Below are 26,177 nucleotides of genomic sequence, written 5' to 3'. Positions count from 1 at the left end.
ATGGCAATTTCTGTCAGATAAAAACATTATGGTGTGTCCGCACCCACCTTATTCACCGAATCTGGCACCGTGCAACTTCTGGCTCTTCCCCAAAGTCAAAATGATTCAGGACATGGAGGCAGCCATGACAGCGTAACTAAAGACACTCACGAAAGAGGACTTCCAGAACAGCTTCAGAAAGTGGCAAAAACGATGGGATAAGTGTCTTTGACGTGAGGGGGGATATTTTGATGGGGATTAATGGCAATGTGTCTTTTACTATAGTAACTTTTTTTTTATTTAAACATTCACCGTATTGTTTGATCATACCTTGTATATAATTTTATGGTTGTGACTGTCAAGGAGGTGGGAAATGAAAATTAAGTTTGTACTCACTTAAAATTTTCATCAACCATAATTAGATTCGTACAATATTTATATGACAATATTAATACAAGTATAATATAATTATAATAATATTTATGAAATTTGCATAATAATTTAAAGTTCCTGCTTAACTAGCTCTACGACCTTGCATAAGTTACTTAACCGCTCTAGTGCTCAGTTCCCTCCTATGTAAAATTGAGTAAATAATACCCACATTACAAGTTTGTTGAGAGAATCAGAGAAAATAAATGCTACGACAAGCACAATGGCTAATGCATGGTAGGAGCTCAAAACACAGAAGTCATCATCAACATACCACTATATAATTATCATACCTCAACAACCTCCTCAGGTAGAAAAACCCAAATAGGAAACACAATACAGGGACTAAACCACGGATTGAACTCATGATCCTCAAATGTTTTTTCATCATTGGACTACTTTAGAAGGACAAAAAACTGTCTCAGAGGGCCACCTGCTACACACACACACACACACACACACACGCACACACACACACGACAACCACACCCTGAATATTCTTACAATCGACAGGAAAATGAACATTCCTTGTGAAGACATTCAAAGGTATTTCTATCATGAATGACATCCAATTTTTAAATTCATACAACAAAAAAATATTGCCACTACTAAATTATAAGCAATAATACCATAAGAGATATGTTCACAGCCCACACAAATAACCTGTACATAGGATTCTATGATTTTTAGATCAAAACCACTGAATGAAACCTGTTTTAATTAAGTAACTCATGTAAATGTCATCATTTCATACAGGCCCTATGTAAGAAGTGAAAACGTGAACCAAGATATTTATAAAATAATCTAACTTATTAGTAAATAAATGTTGAAGTTTTAGTCTTTTATATAAAAATCCTCAAAATGGCAGATTAGGAGTTGCCTTTAATTATGTTCACATAAACATATGTGTGTTTAATATATTAATAAATATATTTAATATATGCTTAATATATTATCTATTAACATATTATGTTTAATATTTATTGATCTATTAGGACCTTTGGCACCTACTGAAGAAAGGCAAACAATTATCTGATTTTGTTGAAATTTTAGATTTCATTTGTCTTGTTAATTTTTAACTCTAAGGATTAAAAAAATTCCCATTTATATTTGTTTATCTTTGTTCTACTTCTATAGTGGTAACAATTTCAATTTCATAGAACTTAGACTTGGAAGATATTATAGAATTCATGAAGAAGTCCAACTCCTCATTTTACGAAGAGGAATTAAGAAAGTGAATTGCTCAGAGTCATCCATGTAGTTTACAGAAAAGCTAGTGTTAAAACCTAGGTCTGATTCTCTTTTCCATTGTCTCCTCACTCTCTTTTAGCAATAAAGGTTTAATGGGAAGAACACTAGACTAGCTGTCAGGACATGTAATTCTAGGATCAATTTCCTCATTTGTCAAATAAAGGAACTGGACTCGGTGACCTCTAGTGTCCCTTCAAATCATAAAATTCTGTGATTTGATTCTTGCCTGTCAAACTCAATACCTAGGTCTATTTTGAACTGATAAATTCATATTTTATTTGTAATCTTGTTCTGCTTTATACCTTCTGGAGGTAGCATGACCATAAAAAATTGTTACTGTTTTTATTGAAGAAGACTCACATGTCAGGTACATCTGAAATTAATGTGAAAACTGCTGTGGAATGTAATCATATCTAATTATATTACAAATTGGCTCACATTTTCCATGAGTTAAAAAACATTACAAGTACACTTCGTATAAGAACCACATCTTGGTGCTACCTTTCACCCATATCCAGATCACTCTGCTTTCACCCCCGAGCTCGTGGGCACCGGCTAACTGTACCCCAGTTCTTCTCAACTCCTGTCATCATTCTGGGCACCTCTAATGCCAGGGACTAGTCAAACGCCCTTGCTTCCTTGCTGTCCCTGAAGCCAACCACCTTTAAAGCCACTTGACTCAGGGGACCCACTCCCATGACCAAACGTGGGCCTTTACATATACTTGGAAATGTAAAACAAGAAATTAAATTCCTCACTCCCTTCATATTCCACCCATCTTTCTCCTCTCCCACTCTATCAGTTCTTCTGCTTCATGGCAACCTCTGGTTTATACAGCTCCTCATAATTTCCCAACCCAGAGAAGGCCCTTGGGACCCTCTTGCTTCCTGCCCCTCCACTGACCCCATCTGACAATCCCCATATCTGGATGACTCCAGTCCTGGCTTTCTCCTCCCTGCTGCCCAGTGGCTCAGCACAGCAGGCAAACTAGTTATCAACACATGGGATAGACTTCCAATCTCTTCCTTAATATTTTTGACAGATTTAGTGTCCTTAATACCATGACAAAGCGCTGGCACTTACCTATTTCTATGTGTGTTGAAATGCCACATGGTGATCCTCTGGGGCATAGCGAGCCCAGCGCAATCAGTAGGCCAGACCAGAACCTGAAAGCAGACATGCTCTCATCACTCACTACTCCTCTAGTGATGGGAACTGCTCTGAGCTGGCAGCACCGAGACTGAAATCGAGGCCCTGCCCTATTGCTTTCCCTCTAAGCATGTCACTAACACCGAAACCAAGCTTCAATTCAAAATAATGTCATCTGCCAGGATAGTTAACTGTTTACTGTTTAACTTCACTGGGACAGCAAACAAACTGCACCTGTGAGAGAAAAACAGTGAGAAACTGAAATCTAAATGCCTCCTGGTGGAAATACAGCATCTTCTGACCAAGAGAGGTTTCCTCTGCATTTCTTTTTAACACAAAATTTGTATGAAGACACAAGCAAAGTTGTCTCCAAATATTCTTTGCTTTCTTTAAAAAAAAAAAAAAAAAAAGAAAGGCTCACCTGTCTGCCCTGAGAATCAATACATTGGCCTGCCTCACCTTACAAGGGCTGCCAGCCTGTGCATCCTTTCTACATATATATCAGCTAACCCTGCTCCTTGGCCTCCAAGCCTCAAGTGCTGGGAAAGCTTTTATGATGATCAGCTGGAACCAGCTTCTCTTTCAGTGTTTGGCAACAGATACCAACACTTGTATGGGATTACACAAGAGAAGCCACTCCTGATCTCTCTACCCCTGCTTGTTCCCATAGGTTTTATCCAAAGCCTGTTGCACGGTCAGATTCCTGCAGCCCACGCAAAGATACCAGTTCCATTTGTGGGGATGGGGGCAGGGGACAGATTTAGGACCAAGAAACAAGGGTTCAGAAAATCATAGGTTCAGAATATACCTGTCATAAAGTATCCAATCTATAGCAGTTAATTTGTGGGAAAAAAATGTGTTGACCTCTTCATGGAAATGATGGTGATCTTAGAGCTCAAATTATGTATACTACACATTAAAAGCAAGAAAGGAGATCCTCAAAGACTGGAAGGAAATGATATTCATTCTCAGGTTAGCTGAATGGAAGACTAGGAGATGGGATGATTTGAGACCCAAACTCATCTGCCAACTTTCCTCTGTAACCTTAACTCAGCCACCTGAAAAGCGTCAGGAAGGGAATCCTGCAGCCCTGCCTCAACCCTGCGGCATCAGAGGCCAGAGGCCATAAACTGAAGTGTTTTGTTTGCCTAACAGGGTGTTTTATAAACCTAAGCCAACTTTTTTAAAATGGGAAAATTAGCATTTAAATTTAGATTTCTATCTTTATTCAAAAGGGAGAATTGACTATTATCATTTAATAGAAATGTTCCCTTTCCAAAAGATTCACCTTAGATTTCTGTTGAATTACTACTTTCCTTGTTGAATTTAAAAAATAATAAGAAAAATTATTTTAAACTCAGGTGTTCAACCATACGTTTTTTTTTGTTTTTTGTTTTTTGTTTTAACAATTTAGAGATGTGTATAAAGCAAAATTGGGTGGAGATTTTGAAGTGAAGGTGGGTCTCCTTGTGCAGATGACATGCAATTTTAACGTCCAGAAATTTTTGAGATAAAGCAGACAATATTAGCTCACTTCCACACAAGTCTAATATGTTGCTATCATCATAGTGTCCTTACAGCGAATGTGGGAGAGGATGGAGAAAGATGAGACTTAGGAGGTGGAGGTGCCTGGGACATGGGCAGGCTCAGGAGAAGGGAGGGTAAAGTTCCCTGTCATCTGCTGGCCTTGTCCTTGTAGCCCTGGTGAACACACCCAGACCGACTCTGGGGGTCATCAGGGCAGCCTAGAAGATAAGAAACAGGAGGGAACTCTTCCCATCTTCCCACTCTGAATGGTGACTTGCAGACGACACAAAACAGTTGGAGGGGGGGAGCGGTTAGGGAAGGGCCACATGGTGAATTTCCTAGGCCCTATGCATTTTTCCCTTTGTGGGCCCCTTCCTTCATAGAAATAAAGTTCTAAATATCACATTTCACATCTGCATTGGTATAAAAATTAATATATTCATATTCAACCTAAAAGTTCATTTTTCTGATTTTAGAAAAAATTGAACATTTCTGTGTGCCCTAAAATATTGTGGGCCCTAGGCATTGTGCCTACTGTGCCTAACAGAGAAGTCAGCTGGGAAAGGGAATGGACACCGTTTAAAATAGCACCAAGACAAGCAGACTGATTTTGGATCAAGAGAGGCAGCCACAGTAGACCACTTTTCTGGGCCTCAGTTTCCTCAGCAGAACTGATCCCCAAGCCCTTAGAAACCAGCTCTTGGTAGAGCTCCCTCTGCAGGCAGCAGGCAGCTCCGTAGGAGGGGGAGTGATGCCCACCTGGCCACGTCTGCATCAGGACCTCCTCTCCCCAATTCCTTACGTACACACGTAGTATGTGGAACAAAATAGTGACTCCCCAGACACATAAGGTTAAAATCCACTGTTCCCACTGCTGCCAGAGGTGATGGACTCAAGACTGAGTGACACTCATCGCAAAAAAACAAAGTCAAAATGTGACGTACTGCCTTGGCATTTTGCAAATGAGAACCGTAAGTCTTAGAAAATGGTGAAGAGCCACAGGCTCTGGAGAAGCCAGCAGAGACTCTCAGCTCAGTGGAGTGAAGGGGAGATATGGTGAGACTAGAGATCATACATCAATTCAGAGTTGAGCTTCATGTGAACCCACAAATTCCAGGACAGGCCTGCTATTTTCATTTTTATCCTCACCAAAGTTGCAGCTTCCTGGCTGCTTCCAAAACTTCAGGACAAGTCCCACTGCAATTACACTTGGGTTCACTCGATTCTGACAAACCGTCCCCGTTGACTAGTTGGCCTCCTACCTTCAATTTTACTACATAGTGGCTGGACCTGCAGCAGCTAGTATAACCTTGAACATTGTCCTAAATTTCATAAGGCAACTGCACTGCTCATTAGGTATTTCACAACAAATTTCCTGTTCCATTTCACACACGAGAGGACTGAAGTTAAATAACTTGTCCAAGGGCACACGATTTGTCGACCATAGATTCTTTCGAGTTTGGATCCAGGTCTGTTTGTCTCCACAGGCACTGTTACATAACAGGGGCACCCCTACTCCCAACTGATGGAGAGACTACCCAAACACACACCCAGAGAAGTATCCAGACAGCCGGAAGCGGAGCCACCTTCCACAACTCAGTGAGCCTGCTCTCAATTCCCCGTGCGCAGAGCCGAGGGGACAAAGGAACGCGATGGAGCCCTTGGCAGCTGAGCCCACACTGTGCATCCATGGACCCTGCACACATCCCGGGGGGAGTGGTGGGGAGGGTGGGAATAACTGTTTGGGGGAATTGGGGAGAAGGAACGGTTTTCCTGCAGCAGTCGGGGAGCTCAGTAATAGTTAAACACAGAGCATTCGAGGGGGCGATGACAGTCCTTATGTGCCTTCCTCACCCCAGTCCTAACCCGGGGACCAGAGCAGCGCTGCGCTCGGATAAGGTCGAGCGTGGCAGGGCAGTGCAGCTCGCGGGAGAGGGCGCTGCTTGGCGTCTCCGCCACCTGCAGCCGCGTCCCCGGGCCCCAGCGCGCCCCCGATCCTCGCTCCTCCCGCCGCCCCGGCGCGCACTCGCTTGCCTCCTTCCTGCCGCCACCGTCGCCGGGGCCATGGCGACCTGCTTCTGGTGGCGTAGCTGCGGCGCACTGCACGTCCGGCTGGCGCTTCACAACTGCGGCCTCTGCCGGGTCGCGGGCAGCTGGGCGCCCGGGCGGGCCCCGCTCCGTACCTACGTCCCTGGCCGGGGCGGCCTCCCCACGACGCTGCTGCGCACCAACAGCTTCGTGGGCGGCCGCTGGATCCCGGCTGCCGCCGCCTTCCCGGTGCTCGATCCGGCCAGCGGCGCCGAATTGGGCCGGGTGGCTGACTGCGGGGCACCCGAGGCCCGCGCGGCGGTGTGCGCCGCCTACGATGCTTTCTGCAACTGGAGGGGCGTCTCGGCCAAGGTGAGTGCGCCCTTATTGCCGCAATGAAACCAACCCCTCTCCCCAGTTCTCCGGGATTCGTGTGCGGAAAGTCACAGAAACAAGAAGAGATGATCAACAAATAAGTTTGGAGCGTGGCTTCGTGCCAAGCACTGTGCCAGGTGCTGGGGACACGACCTGGCCCCCAAACCTGGAATTGCCCAGTACGGGAGTCCAAACATGAACTTGACTGTGTGTGTTGGGGGGAAGTGTCCTAGGCTGAAGGGAGACCATGCAAGACGCTGCTACATGTTCTCTGGGAAGGCTTGGGAGTGAGTGCCCTGGGCTAGGAGTCATGTCATCCGGAATGGGGAGAGCTGTGGAAAGGACTGGGCGTTGTGCAGGGGAAAGAGAAGTCCCAGACCTTTCTCCAGGTTTTCAGCTTGAATAGAGAAATACTGCTATAAAGTGACATAGACACTGGAGAATTGGGGGGTGGGTGATGTTAGGTGGGGAGAATAGAGTAAGAAGAAAACGATAAGACATTTTCCTCCTTCATGTATTATACCGCACCTGGAGCCAGCCTAGTGAAATCATTTTCCACCCTGTCCTTCAGCATTCTCCTTCTGAAGACTCACATCCAGCATTGAGGTCCAAGTATGAGGGAGTCTTGACACTGTCACCCATCAGAGTGCCTGCTGTACATCATGCACTGTTGGAGGTGCTTGGGGTACATCAGTCAACAAAAGAGATTCCTGCCCTAACGGAGCTCATGTGGGGTTGGGCAGAGGGGAGATCTGACCTACAAATAAAACAATGTCTAGCAGATAAGTGTGTTAGATGTGATGAATGCTACAAGGGAATAAGGTAGAGCAGGATAAGAGGATGGGGCCAGAGGGACAGGGCAAGATGCAATACAAACTGTGGGCAGGTGTATTAGTTTGCTGCCATAAAGTACCAGACTAGGAGGCTTAAACAACAGAAATTTGTCTCCCAGTTCTAGAAGCTAGTAGACAGAGATCAAGGTCTTGGCAGGCTTGGTTTCTTCTGGGGTCTTGCTCCTTGTATTGTTGATGGCTGTCTTCTCCATGTCTTCACGTGGTCTTTCCTCTACTTGTCAGTGTCCTAATCTCTTCTTGTAAAAACACCAGTCGTATTGGATTAGGACTGACCAAATTACCTTACTTAACCTTAATAACCTCTTTCAAGACCCTATCTCCAAATACATTCACATTCTGAGGTCTTGGGGGTAGGACTTCAACATATGGATTGGGGTGGGGGGACATAATTCAGGCCATACTATCAGAAGAGACCTCATTGAGGATATGAGATGCAAAGACCAAAGGAGGTGAGGGCATTCAGAGCAAACCTGAGTCAGGAGCATGCATGATGCACTTGTAGGCCAGCAAAGAGGCTGAGTGGCTCGAGTGGACTGACAAGGGGAAGAGATGTGGGACAGGAGGTCACAGAGACAATGGGAGGAGAGGCTAGATCAAGTGGGAGACAGCCATTCTAAGGACCTGGATTTAACTTTGAGGAAGATGGGTTCTAGTTCATGGTTTTAAGCAGAGCAGTGATCTGATTTGCATTTTGAGAGGCTGCTCTGGCCTCAGTGCTGAGAAGAGACTGAAGAAGGGGCAGTGGTGAAGCACAGCTGTTAGGAGGTCATTGCAGTGATTCAGGTGGGAGGCGGTGATGGTTGGAACTCAGGTGGTAGCAGTAGAGGTGGTGAAGAGTGGACTGATAAATAATATATTTTGGAGGTATAGGTAACGATTCCCTGACGGTCATGGTGTAAAGGAAAGAGAGGAGTCAATGATAACCCAGGGCTTTTGGCTCAAATACCTGGAAGAAAAGACATGGAGAAGGGGGTGAGAAGAGCAGCATGGAGATGAGAACTCAGCTCAGTGTTGGAAACGTTGAGGCTGAGATGTTTGTTAGACATACAAGTGAGGATGTGAAGTAGGAGCTTGAGGGGAGCCTTGAGGGAGACATGTAAATGTGGGACCATGTGTGTGCATTCACAGCCATGGGATGACGAGCCCACAGGAAGGGAGTGGGTCGATGGAGCCTCTGCCATCATTTTGGAGTCCCGCAAGTGACAAGCCACCATACAGTGGTGCCACAGGTGTATGGGGAGCTCTTCTAGCCCTGTCTCTGCTTCAGTGGTTGGTTGGTGCCCAAGGGCTGGTATTGGGACCTGTCACTGACTCTGCACTGTCACCTGTGCTGAGATCACACCATCCATCCTAATGTCTGTGCCCTTGAACCTTAATGTGATGTCAGCTTCTGTCCTACCGGAGCTTGGGTCTTCTCAGGGAGCCTTCTGTTTTGAAAAGATCCTGGAGCATCTTCCTAAGCATGTGGTGGAATAAGCTCTCCCCAGGAAGATGAATCCTCCTGTGCGCTAGGAGATGGTGGGGTGCAAACACAGCTTAGAAAGCAACTCTCTTGCCCCCAGGCCTTTGCTGCTCCCTCCCCAGCTTTTTCTACTCCCTTCTCTTGACCCATTCATGTCCCACACAGTCTTGAGTTTTAGCTCATGTGTAACTCTGCCTTGAGCCTGTCAGACCACACAGCTTTCCCTATTCTCCCTCCTCTGAACCCCTAGCACAGCCCACACACCTTGTCTTGCACTTCCCCTTGACACTGTGTTGCCTCACATCTTTCTTCTTACATGTTTTATGACCTCCTTTTCTCCACCTTGTGAAACCCTGGAGGAGTTCAGGGAAAGAAGGGAACTGATTATTTACTGACACCTTACAAGCTAGTGCCTTTGTTTCCTATGACTGCTACAACAAACTACCACAAACTTAGTGACTTAACACAACTGTCATGCAGGGTGTCATGCAGGGTCTCGGGTCCTGCTCCCCACATAAGAATGCAGGATATGGTGAGGCCAAAAAGGAAGACCCACGAAGCCATAGATAGAGGAGTCATACCACTATATTCTCGCTGGCGGCTGGGTTGGAGACACAGGAAGCAGGAGCCACATGATTCGCAATCCGCTGGCCGCTTCTCTGCCAACCAACCTCACTTGCTAACTGCAATCTGCGCCTCTCTTCAATCCGCACTCCACGCTTGCTAGCTCAGCCATGGCAGTTATATTAGCCACGGCAGTGGTTAATGGCTAACTGGTAACAGCTGATGGCCAACTAGTTACAGCTGATGACCATCTACTACCCGAGCCAGCACCTGCCCATGTGAGGCTAAGAGCCTGGAAACTGCTCTCTGGGACTCTGTCCCCACAACAACACACAACAACACAAATTGGTTCTTATAGTTCAGGAGGGCTGCGTTCTTTCTGGAAGCTCTTCAGGCTTTTCCAGCTTCTCGCGGCTTCGTTGGTCTGTGGTGTGACATTGCTCCAACCTCTCTGATTCTCCCACCACCTTTCTCTCATAGAGATCCTTGTAATGACATTGGGCCCACCTGGATGATTCAGGATCCTCTCAGTTCAAGATCCTTAATGTAATCATATCTGCAAAATCCCCTTTGCTTTATAAAGTAACTTATTCACAGGTTCCAGGGATTAGGATGAGGACGTCTTTGAGCCTGCCCCAGCTGTGTCCTGCTCTTGGCGCTTCAGCTGTGTTTTGTTTAATCCTTTCAGTGGCCCTGTAAGGTAGACACTTGATGATGTTGTGGATGAGGAGACTGGCTGAGAGGGGCTCATAGTTCACCATCCATCATTTCACTCCTGCTTGAGCAGGGGATCTGGGATTGGAGTCTCATGTGATTCCATCCACTTGAGCCTCCCTGTCTGAGTCTAGAACATTCACAAGGCACCTCTCAAAGGCTGTAGTCATTTCCTGGGGCCGCATAACAAGGAACCACAAATTTGGTGGCTTAAATAACAGAAATTTGTTTTAGTTCTGGAAGCTAGTAGTCTAACATCAAGGTGTCAGCAGGGTTGATTCTTTCTGAGGCTGTGAGGATCCCACAGCTCTCTGAGAGGCTGAGAAGATCCCAGATCTCTCTCCTTGGGTTGTAGAGGGCCACCTTCTCCCTGTGTCTCTCTACCTCACCTTCCCTCTGTGTCTGTCTTGTTTCTGTGTCTAAATTTCCCTTTTTTATAAGGACACCAGTCATACTGGATTACGGCCCACCTTAATGACTTCATTTTAACTTGATGACCTCTGTAAAGATCCCATATCCAAATAAGGCCACAGTCTGATGTACTGGGGATTAGGACCCCAACATATCTTTTTTGGGGGACACAATTAACCCATAACACGGGCTTTGCATACTGAGGGTGATTTGTTGCCTATGCTGATGTCATGCGGGGTCTCTGGTTCCACTCCCCACATAAGAAGGCAGGATAGGGTGAGGCCAAAAAGGAACACCCACCATAGGTAGGGGAGTCATACCACTATAGTGTCAGTGGTGGCCGTGTTGAAGACACAGGAAGAACGCTCCATATCATGCACAATCCGCCATCTGCTTCTCTGCCAACCAACCAACCTTGCTAGCTGCAATCCCCAGGCCGCTTCTCTGCCAACCAACCAACCTTGCTAGCTGCAATCCCCAGGCCGCTTCTCTGCTAACCAACCAACCCCGCAGCATACCCATGGCAGTTAATATCAGTGGCTAATAGCTAACTGGTCACAGCTGACGGCCAACTAGTCACAGCTGATGGCCATCTACTACCCAAGCCCGCACCTTTCCACGTGAGGTCGAGAGCCTGGAAACTGCTCTCTGGGACTCTGTCCCCACAGCTGGTTTCTGTGTTCAGCCTGGACATTGTATTTCCTGCAGAATATGCTTTTTATTCTTGTAGTTCTCAGGCTGGTTCATGTTCTTTTCTCACTCTCAACTAGGTATGGGGCTTTATTCCTAGCAGGCCATCTACTCAGATACTTAATTTTCTCTCTGAGCCAGGCCTCATAGATTTTAGCCTTTCAACTATCACCCCAGATAAGCCACAGCATCCTGGGCTGTGGTCGTGAGATTTCTACCTGGTGCTGTGCAGAGCGAGGATAAACAAAATGAAGTCACTGTGGTGATATTTTAAGAGATGTCCATGCCTCTTCTCTTGGGGGTGGAGCTATAGAAGCCTTTACCTCAGCAACACCTTTAAGAGGTGAGATCATGCAGCTTGTTATCCAAAATACAGAGGGGAAAGAACCCAGAGAAAGACCATGAGTGGTGTTTGCACAGGTTTCACTCTCTGCTCATCGGTGGAATGAGAAAATAATGAAAATTTTACACCTGCTGAATGGATGAAAACGTCAGAATGACACGGCAGATGTGCTCATTGCTGTGGGCAGCCCAGCAGGCAGCCAAGAGTAAACTAAGACTCTTCTTAGCTTCAGATACACCTGTTCAGTTACAGGAGTTTGGAGCTCTGGGGCACATGTTTCTTTAGAGGACCTCTATGTAGCCTGGTTGACCACAAAGCGGGACTCTCTGGACCTGCTTCTTTTTTTTTTTTTAATTGGTTTTAGATAAGTGATTTTTTTCAAATATTTATTTCTTTTTTTTAAGAAACCATTTCTTCCATAACATCCTTAATTATCTAATCTATCCTTGTGGGGAGAGAGTACCAGAGAGCAGTTTCCAGGCTCTCGACCTCACGTGGAAAGGTGCTGGCTCAGGTAGTAGATGACCATCAGCTGTGACTAGTTGGCCATCAGCTGTTACTGGTTGGCCATTAGCCACTAATATAACAGCCATGGCTATGCTGGCAAGTTGGTTGTTTGGTTGGCAGAGAAGCGGACAGGAGGATTGTGTCTCCTACTTCCTGTGTCTCCAACCCAGCCACCAGCGAGAATATAGTAGTATGACTCCCCTATCTATGGCTCCATCAGTGTTCCTTTTTGGCCTCACCATGTCCTGCGTTCTTGTGCAGGGAGCAGGACCAGAGACCCTGCATGACACATTGTGGGGACAGAGCCAGGAGAGCAGTTTCCAGGCTCTCCACTTCATGTGGAAAGGTGCTGGCTCAGGTAGTAGATGGCCATCAGCTGTGACTAGTTGGCCATCAGCTGTAACCAGTTAGCCATTGGCCACTAATATAACTTCCGAGGCTACGCTAGGGGGTTGGTTGGTTGATGGAGAAGCGGACGGCGAATTGCGGCTAGCAAGGGAGATTGGCAAGCGCGGATGGTGGATTGCGTATCGTGTGGATCCTAGTTCCTGTGCCTTGCCCAGCTACCAGTGAGACTGGGGTGCAGGAAGACCCCTCATTGCAGTACTGGCAGATGTTTGCTTTTGTGTCTCAACCAGCCTCCATCGAGAATATAGTGGTATGACTTCCGTATCTATGGCTCCGTTGGTGTTCCTTTTTGGCCTCACCACATCCGGCATTGTGCGGGGAGTGGGAGCTGAGTCCCTGCATGACACATGGCACAGCGAGCAGGGTACAGTGCCGGCCAAAGCTCTCCGAGGGGCGGTGGAGCAGTTTGTGCGTAGGAACACTCAGTCTCAGGAAGACCAGGAGGAGTGGCGCCGGAAGCAAGAGAGGACATGAATGGCTCCCAACCAGTGTGGAAGGAGCGGTGCAGCTGCCAGAGAGCTGGATCCCCGTGAAGGGGTGAGAAGACATGAACGGTTCTCCAACCAGCATAAGCCTGAGAAAGCAAAGGTCATTGTGGCCGTGTGGGCTGGGAAGTGCTTGCTGAGGCAGCCCAGGTGAGGGACTTGTAATCCCAGGAGGAAAGGCTTGCTGAGTCCTCGATGGAGGATGCGAGTGAGGTCAAGGTCGTCCCTCACCACCAGGTTGGGGAGAACTTGGAGCCCTCGCCCTGCAGAGAGGGCATGTATTGTGAGGCCAATGCACAGCGCTGGCAAATGACTATGGACTATGGGGAATTGCCTTCCATCCCTGATTTGATGGACCGCTTGACTGTTTGCTTAGGAATGTACCACCATATAGTGGGACAGGCAGATGTTTGTTTCCTGTGTCTCGCCCAGCCACCAGCGAGACTGTGGTACAGGAAGACCCCTTGTTGGGGTGCAGGCGAATGTTTACTTCCTGTGTCTCAATCGGCTGCCATCGAGAATATGTAAGCACCTTGGCTGTGAGCCACTATTGTTCCAGCACAATACCCTGAGAAACCCTGGCTGTGCTCAGAAGGTAGGTGGGACATTACTTGAACTGGACTGAAACTTTTTCTCGTGAGCTGGGTTCCTGGCACAGGGCCCCTCGTGAAAGACGTTTGTCGCGTAGATTATGAGGTGAGACCCTGGAGGAGTGGAGTGTGGGGACAGAGTCCCAGAGAGCAGTTTCCAGGCTCTCGGCCTCATGTAGAAAGGTGCTGACTCGGTTATCAGATGGCCATCAGCTGTGGCTGGGTGACCATCAGCTGTTACCAGTTAGCCATTAGCTGTGGCCACGCTAGGGGGTTAGTTGGTTGGCAGGGAAGTGGACGGCAGATTGTGCATCATGTGGAGCCTGCTTCCTGTGTCTCCAACCCAGCCGCCAGTGAGAATGTAGTGGTATGACTCCCCTATCCATGGCTCCGTTGGTGTTCCTTTTTGGCCTCACCATATCCTACATTCTTGAGCGGGGAGTGGTACCAGAGTCCCTGCATGACAATCATTTTATTTGATTTTTATTATTTGGAAATATCTTTAAATTGTGGTAAAGTATACATAACATAAAATTTACCATTTTAGCCATTTGTAAGTGTACACTTCAGTGGCATTAAATGCAATCAGTGTTGTGCCTGGGCCTTCTTAAGTGTGTAAAACCCTTCCTTACACCTCACACACCCCAAGTCGGAGATAAATTAAATGTGCCAGGGAGTTGTTAACGTAAGAATTCTACTTGAAGACATTATGCTGAGTAAATAAGCCAGTCACACAAGGACAAATGCTGTATGATTCTAGTTATATGAGGTCCCTAGAGTAGTCAAATTCTTAGAGACAGAAAGTAGAATGATGGTTGTCTGAGCCTGGAGGGAGTGGGGAGTTAGTGTTTAGCAAAACAGAGTTTTCAGTTTTACAAGATGAAAAGAGTTCTGGAGACAGACGGCGGTGATGGTTGCACAACAATATGACTACTTAATGCCACTGAACTGCAACTTAAAAATGGTGAAGATGGTAAATTTTATGTGTATTTTACTGCAATTAAAAATAACAATAAAAAAATTAAAGTTATTCATATTTACCATAAACAATAAGCTGTTTTCAGAAAATTTTTTTTCTCTTTTACAATTTATGACTCGGTACATCCCTTTAGATGCAACTGGAAATTGGATCTTTGTTGTTATTTATCAAACAAAGGTCAATGTATGTCTTCCCAGGAATGAGACCCCAAGGGTAATACTTTAGGAAGTTGAACATTATTTAATAGTCTCTCCTATACTTGGCCTTTCACTATTTTTCTACCTTTTTATTCATTTTTCAGGAAAGGAGTTCATTACTTCGGAAATGGTATGATTTAATGATTCAAAATAAGGATGACCTTGCCAAGATAATTACAGCTGAAAGTGTAAGTTAAGGGTCCTAATTCGCTATCCTGACAAATCATCCAGGAATTCTTAGACTAAAGCTTGGGGTAGCCGCTAACTTCAGTGCTACTCTGTAGCTAAAAAATGTGACTTCCTTGCCTAATGATCAGATATCAATTAATTATTATGCTAGGCACAACATTTTTTAATTAAGCCAGGCACTCATATTTGCTAAAACAAAATGTTATCTTCTAATTTACTCTTTAATAATATGCAAGAAATAGGTTTTGAGTGGAACTATGTGAATATGACTTCACCATTCCAGTTTTGTTTTGTATGACTGTTTTGGTTGATTTTTCATATTATTTTTGTACATTTTAAAATGTACCAATAGTTTATCCGTAGCTATAATAAATTACACCATGGTCACAACATTTAGAAGATATTAGAAGAAGAAAAAAATCAGCAGATGCAGTTCTGTCTCTTCTAATTTGTAAATGTACTGAAAATGCAAATAACTATTGTGGTTCAGGTACATCTGACTAGCTTATCTTCATCACCATTTGTGATTCTGCTCTGTAAGACCCACACTAAGGTTAGAAATTTCTGTGGGTTTTGTAATGGGAGACTTTTCTTTTTTATTATTATTAGTTTCAGGTATACAAAACAACATAATGATTAGATATTTACATACCTCACAAAGTGATAACCCCAACAAGTCTATCCTACCCATCTGACATCAGCCATAAGTATTACAATACCATTGACTGTATTCCCTATGCTGTACTTTACATACCATGAATATACCAGGGGTGCCAAAAAACTGTATACAAGTGGACACTTTGGTCAATGTTGGTCACACAGTAGTTCGCCATAATCAGAAGTGTCAGGACGCTGATGGTAACCACTTTGAGCACCTCTTGTAATTGCAGAAGTCAAACGTGACTTGTATTCATCTTTTGTTATCAGTATATATTATTACAATTTTAATACAGGTTTTTCCTTTCTTAAAATGTGTATACTTTTTTTTGGCACCATCTGTCTTATATTTAATTATAGTTGGCATTCTATATTATATTAGTTTCAGGTGTACAGAGCAATGGTTAGGCATTTATAATTTATGAAGTGATTCCCCCCTCCCCTCCATAAGTCTAGTATGTAATGGGAGACTTTTCTACTTTGCTTGAGCCTTGAAGAATTTAGAACCAGGGAGTCATGCTTTTTTATTGGAAGGTAATGAATGTGTCCTTTTCTGACTGAATTTAGGGAAAGCCACTGAAGGAGGCACAGGGAGAAATTCTGTATTCCGCCCTTTTCCTGGAGTGGTTTTCAGAGGAAGCCCGCCGCATTTATGGAGACATTATCTCTACCCCCGCAAAGGAAAAGCGGGCCCTGGTCCTTAAGCAGCCGCTTGGTGTGGCCGCAGTCATCACCCCGGTACGTGGCAGCATCCGCAGGATGCTAGGGTAGGAGAATGAGCAGCAGCTCTGGAAGAGGTGTGTCATCTTGTTAGCTTTGTCACCTGTTCTTGGTTTCCTGATTCCTTTGTGGGATGTGGAGGTGTTTCCTGGTCTTCTGTGATAGTGGGAGATGTGGGAGTGGTGAGTGGGACCACCCAGGGGCTTTTCTGACTTGGCATAAAGGCTTCTTCTTAACATTGCCTAGCACGTCTGAAAAGATCTGGTGTTTATCATTTTTTTAAAAAGACTTCAGATAGTACACATTTTTTATTGTACCATAGTTTTGAGAACACTTTATGCTTAATTTATGGTTATCATCAACAGTAAGTTGATATTTGTGTACATACCGCAGACACTGGGCCAGGTTCTTGAGGTAAAAAGGCTAAGAAATAAGGTAATGTCTCAGCCTGGATGGGGCTGCAGTATGCTTGTGGGACACCCAGCTTTCTCTCGATGACCAGCCTTTCTTGGCCCTACCTCTGCGAGGTCCCATATTTTCTTCTCTACAGTGTTTCACAGTTGGTTTCTAGACCGCTGTTCTTGCCCTACTCAGCATCGTTACAGATAGATAGACACCCCTTACTGCCTAGACTGACTAGGTTTGATACAAAGCTCACTGTTTACTAGCTGTGTGACCTTGGGCAAGTTACTTATCTGCTCTGTCTCAGTTTCCCCAAACCTGCAAGTGAGGATAATAATCATGACCTCCTTGGGTTGTGATGGGGATTTAATTAATTGTAATTTTAAAGTGCTTAGAACAATGCCTGGCACAGAAGAAGCACTATACAGGTATTTGTCACAATAGAATAAAACAAAACACTGTTTAGATATAGATATCCTTATATATCTATATATAGAGATGTCTATAGATATCTATCTATGTAGAAAGGGAAGTAATAAATCACCTGCCACTTTCAAAATCATCTTTGCTGATATTTTCTTCCAAAGGGTCAGCAAACTGGCCCTTAGGCCACATCCATCTTGCTGCCTGTGTTTGTAAATTAAGTTTACTGGGACACAGCTATGTGCATTCATGTACTCATTGTCTGTAGCTACTCACACTACAACGACAGAGGTGAGTGGTTTCAACAGAAACTGTACATCCCACAAAGCCTAGAATATTTACTGTGTGGCCCTTTACAGAACAAGTTTACCAACCCCAGGTATAGATAGTTTTGTACTATTTTAAATTCTGAAAATGTTCCGTCTTTATGAGGCTTTATCCCTGAGTCCCTTAAGCAGACAGTGTCAGTGCTCTGAGGACTCACCTGTGCAGGAGCCGGTGAACTGTCAGTTGTGCAACGGGATTTGCTGGCTGGCTTCCTGCCTGTGGGCTTTGGGGTGATGCTCCCTCTCACAGCCTCCTCTGCTCTTCTGCCCCCAGTGGAATTTCCCCAGCGCCATGATCACCCGCAAGGTGGGGGCTGCCCTGGCAGCCGGCTGCACCGTCGTGGTGAAACCTGCCGAAGACACGCCCTTCTCAGCCCTGGCCCTGGCGGAGGTGAGCCTCTCCATGCTCCAGCAGTGCCAGCAAAATCCAAACAAGGATATTGACCCAGGGCAGAAAGAAGCAGTTTGGAAGCCTCCATCTTTGCCTGCATCTCGTGCTGGATGGTGTTGTTCTAACTTACCAGCAATTATTTTAAGTCAGATGTTGCTCTTTCTAGACAAAATGGATGTTGGATTTTGTGACATCTATAGGCAGTATGTTTTAAAACTGATCCCGAGCCATCATTTTTATTAAGTAGTCAGACCTGGTAATATGACTAAAACAAGGGCATTTCTCACGTTTAGGGAAACGCTCATTGACCTCTCCCTTCTCTAGTTCAATCTGCATTTAGTCACATCTTATCACTCTTCTGTTTAAAGCCTCTAATGGCTTCTCATGTCACTCAGAGTAAAATCCAAACTTCCTACAGTGGCCTTCAAGGCTCTTTAAGATGCCACCTGCCCAACCCCCTATCCTCCTCTGCTCTTACCTGTCACTCCGGAGCTCCTTACTGGTCTGCTCTGGCTGGTCTGACCCCTGCCACTCCTTGGACCATGCCAGCCTCACCTGTAACTCAGCTTTACACTCACTTTTCCTTCTGTCTGGAAGGTTCTCCCCCAAGTACGCTCATGACTCTCTCCTTCATGTCTTTACTCATATGGTACCTTCTCAGGGAGGCCTCCCCCAGCCACATTATTTGAAAGTCACTTGTGCTCCTGACCCCCTTCTCTGCTTTGTTTTTCTTCCCAAAGCACATAGCACCAGCTAAGCTTCCAGATGTTTTATGTAGTTGTTTTGATAATTATCTGCCCCCACAAGAATATATGCTCTGTGGAGACAGGGACTTGGGCCAGTTGTGTTCCCCGCTGTTCTAGGCCAAAGCCTAGAACAGTGCTGGACATAGGAGGCACTCAGGAAATGTTTGTGGGAGAGAAGGAAGAAGGACAGAGGAACGACAGAGGGAAGGAGAGAGAGAGGGGAGGAAGTTTTTTTTACGTGGGCTGTTACAGTTTTCCTTTTAATAATTCTTAAATCTGTGTCGTGTGTAAGTTAACCTTCTTATTAGACTCCTGAGGCAGAGGCATAATTAACAGGGCATTTCCTACCAATTCTAATGTTTGGAGCCAGCACTGATCCCACCAGCTTATGAAATTTATTTGAAAGCACACATCTATATTGATTGGAAAGATTAAGGACCGCATTTTTAAAAATCTGTATAAACTGAGAGATTAGAAGGAAAAATGCAGCTTCTTAGACCTACAGAAAATAGCAGATTCTTAGTGAAACTCCAAGGATTTCTCCATAGCCTGGGTGAGGCAGTTAACCCTGCTTGCCTTGTGTCTTCATCTTCAAAATAGTCCTACAGTACTCAGTTTCCCCTGCTATTAGCATCTTGCCTTACCTTACATTAGAATTGTGCATTTGTTACAAGTAATGAACCAGTATTTATACATCATTATGAACCGAAGTCTGTACCTTATTCAGATTGCCTTAGTTTTCACTTAATGTCCTTTTTCTGTCCCAGGATCCCATCCAGGACACGTGTCTCTTTAGGCTTCTCTTAGCTGGAACAATTTCCACATATTTTAAAGTAGTGACCCTGTCTATCTCTACACTGTCGAGGCTGTAACCATCACATACTATACTTTCCACTCAATAAGTAGCTGTGTATTTACTGCTTACCACCAGTGCCTATGCTGTATCTCCCCATCACTTTGATTATATGAGTCTGGTTCCCTGGTGATTCTCCAGGAAGGGCTTGCAGAACACTATCCTGGTTCTTATGTGTTGACAACAGGCTATCCCCATTGTGCTTGTAAATCCATGTTGCTGGATATAAAATCCTTGGTTCACATTTTTTTATTTGATTATTTTAAATATGTTCTCCATTTTCTTATGGTATAAGGCGTTGCTCTTGCAAAGTCTGATGATAATCTAAGTTTCTTGCCTTTATAAGTCAGCTTGTTCTTTCTGCTAAGATTCCCAAAAGTGGCTTTTTTTCCCTTTATCTTTAAAGACCAATAATATCACTGGAGTATGTCTTTGTGATGTTTATTTTGGGTATGTACTCTAGATTTGCAGTGTGCTCTTTCAATTTGTATATTCAGATCTTTTTTTGAAATCTGAAAAGTTTTCAGGATTTGTTCTTTATGCTTGCTTTGGTTTACTTCTTCAGCAACTCCTGTTATCCGTGTGTTGAATCTTTTTTGTTTTCTTCACTTTTTTGTGTATCCTTTTCATCTTTCCCTAATCTTTAAAATTATCTTTTTCACCTATTTTTCTTACAGTATTATCTGTTGTGTTTATTCGTTCTTATGTTCTTCCTAGTTTACTTTTCATTTCTGAAATTATTTCTTTCTTTTATTTCTAACTCTTTACTGTGTTTCCTCATCTTATTTCTAAATTTTTCGAATTCTGATTCATGTTGTTGTTTTTTTATCTTGGTACAATTTTCTTACCATCTTTTACCTCATACTAAGTCGCAGTTTTGGTCTGTTTTGTGGGCATGTCTTTCTGGTTTCTGCTTTGTCATCTCTGAGGATGCTTTTCTGCTCTTTATTCTCTTTTAATAACTTTGTATGGGATTTCACTTCCATGTTTTTCTGAGAATTTAGCTTATTTTTATAGGAAGGTAGTTTTCCTAAACTTTTAGAAGGAAGCATGGATAGAGATAGCTTCTCTACCTTCACAGCGAACCTTTCAGTTTCTTGCTTTCTGAGATTGCCTGCCTCCATTCTTTTCCTCCATCACGCGATTCTCAGAGGCTGTACCCTTCATGTCCTTGTCCTTCAGTCCTCGTTGCACAGGGAGTCCCTTGTACTCACGTACTATTTATTGCATTGAGCAATTCCAACTGTTGTTCCAAGTAGGCTTACCCTGTGTTTCATGAATACCTGTGGGCTATTTGGGGTTCTCTGTTATTAGGTCCATGTAATAGCCTGTTGTCTTCTCAAGAAGCTACTGATGCTCCCCAGCTGTCAGTGGTACGTCCCCACCCACTTATAATTTGCACTTTGTGGAGCTACTTGCCTGACAATGTTTTGTGCCATGTCAGCCTATCAATAGCACTATCAGATAGAAATGCCTGGGGGTGCTCATTGAGCTACTACAGATATCCCCCCTTTCAGAACCAGTGCTGTGATGGGACCATCCATGGTGGTTCTTATTATGATTGCAAGATGCCCTCAGCAATAACTATCAGGGAACTTTGAAAGACAAGGTTGATTACTCACAGGTCCTAGAAGGTACGTGGCACACTTACGGCCACACAACGAAGTTTTACAGGTTTGCTCTTTATTGGTGGATTTAAAATAGAGCAGAATTAAAGCGCATGAAGGCAAAAACAAGTGGCCATGTGGTCAGTTTTCTAAGTCAACCAGAGATCTCTAACACAAAACGAAACTTCAGAGGGAGGGTGGCCTGGCCCTTTATTTGGTCATTGTGGCTGGCATATATTTACTTCAGATAGCCATCTAACGTGGAGGCCTGGGTAATCAAAGCTGAAGTCAGGTCCTTGCATTAAAATTAAAACAACAACTGTTAGGCGCTTACAACATCCAGTCTTATAAATATTGTCTCTGATATTTTGGTTTGGCTATGTAATTGCTCTCTCTGTTTTTATGAATGGATTTAGAGGAATTTAAAAACTCTGCTGCTCCCACCATCTTCCCAGAATCGCCAAATTTATGCAATAAGTTCCTTATTAATGAGATTCAGAAGTTAAAATAATCCCAGATATACTGTATCCAAAGAGAATCGCCGTGGAAAGAGCACGGGTTCCAGGTCAGGCAGCTGTGGGTTACCTTGCTGGTTGTTACTCCCCTGTGTGTGGCTGTGGCACAAGTCTTCCCTGCTAGGCCTGCCTTTCCTTACCACCACACAGGAGCCACCAGTGGAAAGGCACGCACAGCCCTGCACATAGTAGGTTCTCTTTCTACTCTCTGCCCTTGATTCTATGGTGAACCAGATAACTTTATTTTTGAACTTTCCTCTGATTTTTCTTAGGGGAGAAATCCAAGGTTGGTTTTTCTTTTTAACAAAGGTGGCATTGAAACTCATACTCTGAGAAATTTTATTTTAATGATGTTTAAGAACACATTAATATCACATTAGCACTAATAAATCTCATTTCAGTTTCAAGTATATTCTTATTCTGTTCCCAAAGTCAGCTTAGTTTTTTTCCATTACTTTTTGGATTAAAACATGTATTTATTTCTCTTTTCTGTTTTTTCATTTGCTGCCGCGTATTTGCTGTTTTACTCCGTAGCTCGCAAACCAGGCTGGAATTCCTCCAGGGGTGTACAACGTTATTCCCTGCTCCCAGAAAAAAGCCAAGGACGTAGGAGAGGCACTTTGCACTGATCCTCTTGTATCCAAAATTTCCTTCACTGGTTCAACAGCTACCGGAAAGGTATGTGACTTAAGTCTCAAAATATCATTCTAATATTTTCTCTTTGTAGAGTATGAAAATACTATTTCACCTTGATTACCATTTATAGGAAGATATCCAGCAGAGTGTTAAAAGCTCTGTCAAATACAGTAGTATCTGGCATCCTCTGGAGATATTTTGGGTAGTGTTCCTCATTGTGACATGCCATAGGTTCCTAGTTGACCGAAAAAGAAAAATACCGAAGGAGTTGGGCAAAGTTCCCAGTATTTGTCTTTCGCTTTTTTTTGTTTGTTTTTTTCTGCCCCTTGGCTTTCTTTTTTAATGATTTTAAAAAAATTTTTAAAAAATTTTTTCAATTACAGCTGACATACAATATTATATTAGTTTCAGATGTACAGCATACTGATTAGACATTTATATAACTTATGAGGTGATCACCCCGATAAATGTAGTACCCACCTGGCACTATACATAGTTATTACATTGACTACCATATTTCCCAGAAAATAAGACCAGGTCTTATATTAATTTTTGCTCCAAAAGAGGCATTAGGGCTTATTTTCAAGGGATGTCTTGTTTTTTTCATGTACAACAATCTATATTTATTCATGTATAACAAACTACATTTATTCAAATATAGTCCTATCATCTTCTGGAACATCGTCATAACTCTCCAAACCCCAAATTCTGGCCTGAATTTCTTGCGACTCCATTTCCTGTAGAACCTTTGGCCCCAATCTCTCATGTCCAGCAACAGAGCTCTCCTTAAATGAGCACCTCTTGTCCATGTAGCCTGCTCGTAGTGCACTGGCAAAACAGCTGGCAGTGATTTTATCCCATGAATTCTTCACCCAAATCACGACCTCTTGCAGGCTAGGTTTCACAAAGTTTCCATGCTGATTTCTCTCCATTCTATTTTCAGTGTAGTCATTGATTTCCATGCACAAATTTTCCTTGAATGTCTTATTTATTGTAATATCAAGAGTCTGGAGATAAGCAGTCTTTCCTGCAGGAATCATTATTTGATCTATTCTTCTCTCTGCAAGGAAGTTCTTTGTCTTTAGTGCGATGAGTGCTGGCTGAATCCCAGACCAGCAGACCTCTTTGGCCACCTCGCAAAACAAGTGGCAGCATTAAATCGACCCACTTCCTTATAACTGCTTGTGTGCACCAGGCTTTTTCAGTTTCAAGAACATAAATGCCTGAGACACTTTCAACCTTATCTTTCTTGCCCTTAGTGGGGCTTTCTTTCCATCCAGACGAATTGCCAAAATACAGGTAACAGGTGCACTTTCGTAACCAGTGGAGGCAATGTGGATTGACGAGGCACCCCTCTGATCAATTGTCATTTGAGATCCTTGCCCCATAAACACTGCAGTTTCATCCATAGAAATCATGTTGGAGAGTTGGTATTTAGAAAAGTCGATGCCATCAACAAAGGACTTGAATGCAAGTGCACGTTTAATAATTTCAGTATCTTCTAGCTTGAACAGTGTTGTCGATCTTAAAGACAGTTCATATTGCTGAAGGAAGCCATCCAGCCAGTTTTGTGATGCTTTGAATTCTTCTGGGGATGTTTTTAACTGGGGTGCCATTGCAAGGGCAAATGCTTGAATATTAGCCCTACGCACAACCAAAGCATTTGCTCTCCTGTCAGAAATCCATTCACAGATGATGTCTTCCAGCTCAGGAAATAATGGTTGCCGACCTGATCCACACTTGTGCTTCTTAGCATTTCCCTCGTCCACCTGTTGACTGAGGTTATCTTATTCTGCTCGCCATTTTTGGACCATTCGGAGATCTAACTTCTCTTTGCAGAAAGCCGTAAGATTTTTGCTTGGGGAGTCCTCCACGATTCCTTTCTTATACTCGATGGAATCGAGGGGGTCAAAATATTATTTCCTTTAAATCTACCATTAAATCAAGTGTTAATTGAAGACTTACGAGACAAGAGTGGCAACAAAAATGATAGTTAAGAATGATGGTCCACACAAAAGCGACGAAAAATTGCAGGCACCAGGCACCAGAATTCAGAAAACGTTTCTTTATTTCACACAAGTGTATTAAGTACGTCCGTTACAACTCATGACATACTGAATTATGAAGATTCATATTAGACAAAACCACATCCGTTCGTTATCAAGTGTGCACGTTATTCGTGTATTGTGTCTACTCTGATTGGTCATTCGGCAGTAAGTTTCGAGTTCATCTGTTTACCTAGGTATTTACCTCTCGTCCAAAGACTCCCGCTTGGGTATTTACAAATAATTGTAATTTTTATTATCATTTATTTTAAGTATAGTCAATAATATTTATTTATATTTATATATTAATATTATTTTATAATTCAGTATGTCCGTTGTGTGTTGCAATGGATGTACTAAATGTGTCCATCTGACTGACGATCTTAACTGGGGCTTATTTTGGGGGTAGGGCTTATATTACGAGCATCCTGAAAAATCATGCTAGGTCTTATTTTCTGGTTAGGTCTTATTTTCGGGGAAATATGGTATATTCCCTACGCTGTACTTTACATCCCCAAGACTATTTTTATAACTGGCAATTTGCACATCTTAACCCTTTCCCCAATTTCACCCACCGCCCCCAACCACCCTCCTATCTTGCAACCCTCAAAATGTTCTCTGTATCTGAGTTTGTTTTTGTTTTGTTTGTTTATTTTGTTCTTTCGATTCCACATATATGGAAAATCATATGGCATTTGTCTTTCTCTGTCTGACTTACTCCACTCAGCATAATACGTTCTAGGTCCATCCATGTTGTTGCAGATGACAAGATTTCATTCTTTTTTATGGCTAATATTCCAGTGTGTGTGTGTGTGTGTGTGTGTGTGTGTATCATCTCTTCTTTATCCATTCATCAATTGATGGACATCCAGGTTGCCTCCATATCTTGGTTAATGTAAATAATATTTCAGTGAACATATGGATGTACATGTCCCTTTGTACATGAATTTGGATTTCTTCAGATAAATACCCAGAAGTGGAATTACTGAGTCGCTCTTTGTCTCTTGTTATACCTTTGTTTTAAAGTCTATTTTGTCTGGTATAAGTATTGCTACCTCAGCATTTTTGTTTTGTTTCCATTTTTATGAAATACCTTTTTCTATCCCTTTACTATCAATCTGTGTGTCTTTCAATCTGAAGTGAGTCTCTGGTAGGCAGTATATGTAAGGGTCTTGTTTTCTTATCCATTCAGCCGCCGTGTCTTTTGATTGAAACATTTAATCCATTTACATTTAAAGTAATTGTTAATAGGTATGTAGTTATTGCCATTTTATTCATATTTTTTATTATTTTTTTTCCTTCTTCTTAAGAAGTTCCTTAACATTTCTTGTAATACTGGTTTGTTGGTAATGAGTTCCTTTAGCTTTTTCTTGTCTGGGAAGCTCTTTACCTCTCGTTCAATTATAAATGATAACTTTGCTGGTAGAATAATCTTGGTTGTAGGTCCTTGCTTTTCATCACTTTAAATATTTCATGTCAGTCCCTTCTGGCCTATAAAGTTTCTGTTCAGAAATCATCTGATAGTCTTATGGGAGCTGCCTTGTAGGTAACTAACTGCTTTTCTCTTGCTGCTTTTAAAATTCTCTTTGTCATTAACCTTTGGCATTTTAATTATAATGTGTCTTGGTGACGGCCTCTTTGAGTTCATCTTGTTTGGGATTCTCTGCACCTCCTGGTCTTGTTGGTCTATTTTCTTTACTAGGTTAAGGAAGTTTTCTGTCATTA

The 26,177-nt window shown here is 43.4% G+C and overlaps 2 protein-coding genes across 5 annotated transcripts in view; one reads left to right on the top strand and one right to left on the bottom strand.

Moving 5' to 3' along the window:
• GPLD1 (glycosylphosphatidylinositol specific phospholipase D1) overlaps positions 1–6,506 on the bottom strand; it is a 51,674-nt gene extending 45,168 nt beyond the window's left edge. The window contains exons 1-2 of one of the 3 annotated variants that reach the window (XM_019716812.2): positions 6,370–6,506; positions 2,743–2,825 (exon numbers count right to left, since the gene is read on the bottom strand). In XM_019716812.2, the coding sequence (XP_019572371.2) occupies positions 2,743–2,825; positions 6,370–6,401 (115 nt within the window). In that variant the 5' untranslated portion in view covers positions 6,402–6,506. Of the gene's footprint in view, positions 1–2,742; positions 2,974–3,267; positions 3,389–6,369 lie in introns of those variants that run through there. The other 2 variants (XM_019716813.2, XM_019716814.2) reach the window with 2 other exon arrangements.
• ALDH5A1 (aldehyde dehydrogenase 5 family member A1) overlaps positions 6,148–26,177 on the top strand; it is a 39,695-nt gene continuing 19,665 nt past the window's right edge. Inside the window, exons 1-5 of one of the 2 annotated variants that reach the window (XM_019716815.2) lie at positions 6,148–6,735; positions 15,047–15,130; positions 16,356–16,526; positions 17,934–18,050; positions 22,306–22,449. In XM_019716815.2, coding sequence (XP_019572374.2) covers positions 6,163–6,735; positions 15,047–15,130; positions 16,356–16,526; positions 17,934–18,050; positions 22,306–22,449 — 1,089 coding nt within the window. In that variant the 5' untranslated portion in view covers positions 6,148–6,162. The remainder of the gene's footprint in view (positions 6,736–15,046; positions 15,131–16,355; positions 16,527–17,933; positions 18,051–22,305; positions 22,450–26,177) is intronic. The other variant, XM_019716816.2, reaches the window with a different exon arrangement.

Source organism: Rhinolophus sinicus, linkage group LG14, assembly GCF_036562045.2.
Source record: "Rhinolophus sinicus isolate RSC01 linkage group LG14, ASM3656204v1, whole genome shotgun sequence".
NCBI classification, from domain to species: Eukaryota; Metazoa; Chordata; class Mammalia; order Chiroptera; family Rhinolophidae; genus Rhinolophus; species Rhinolophus sinicus.
Note: the sequence above shows the minus strand (reverse complement) of the source record. Positions and strands in the feature narration are given on the sequence as shown.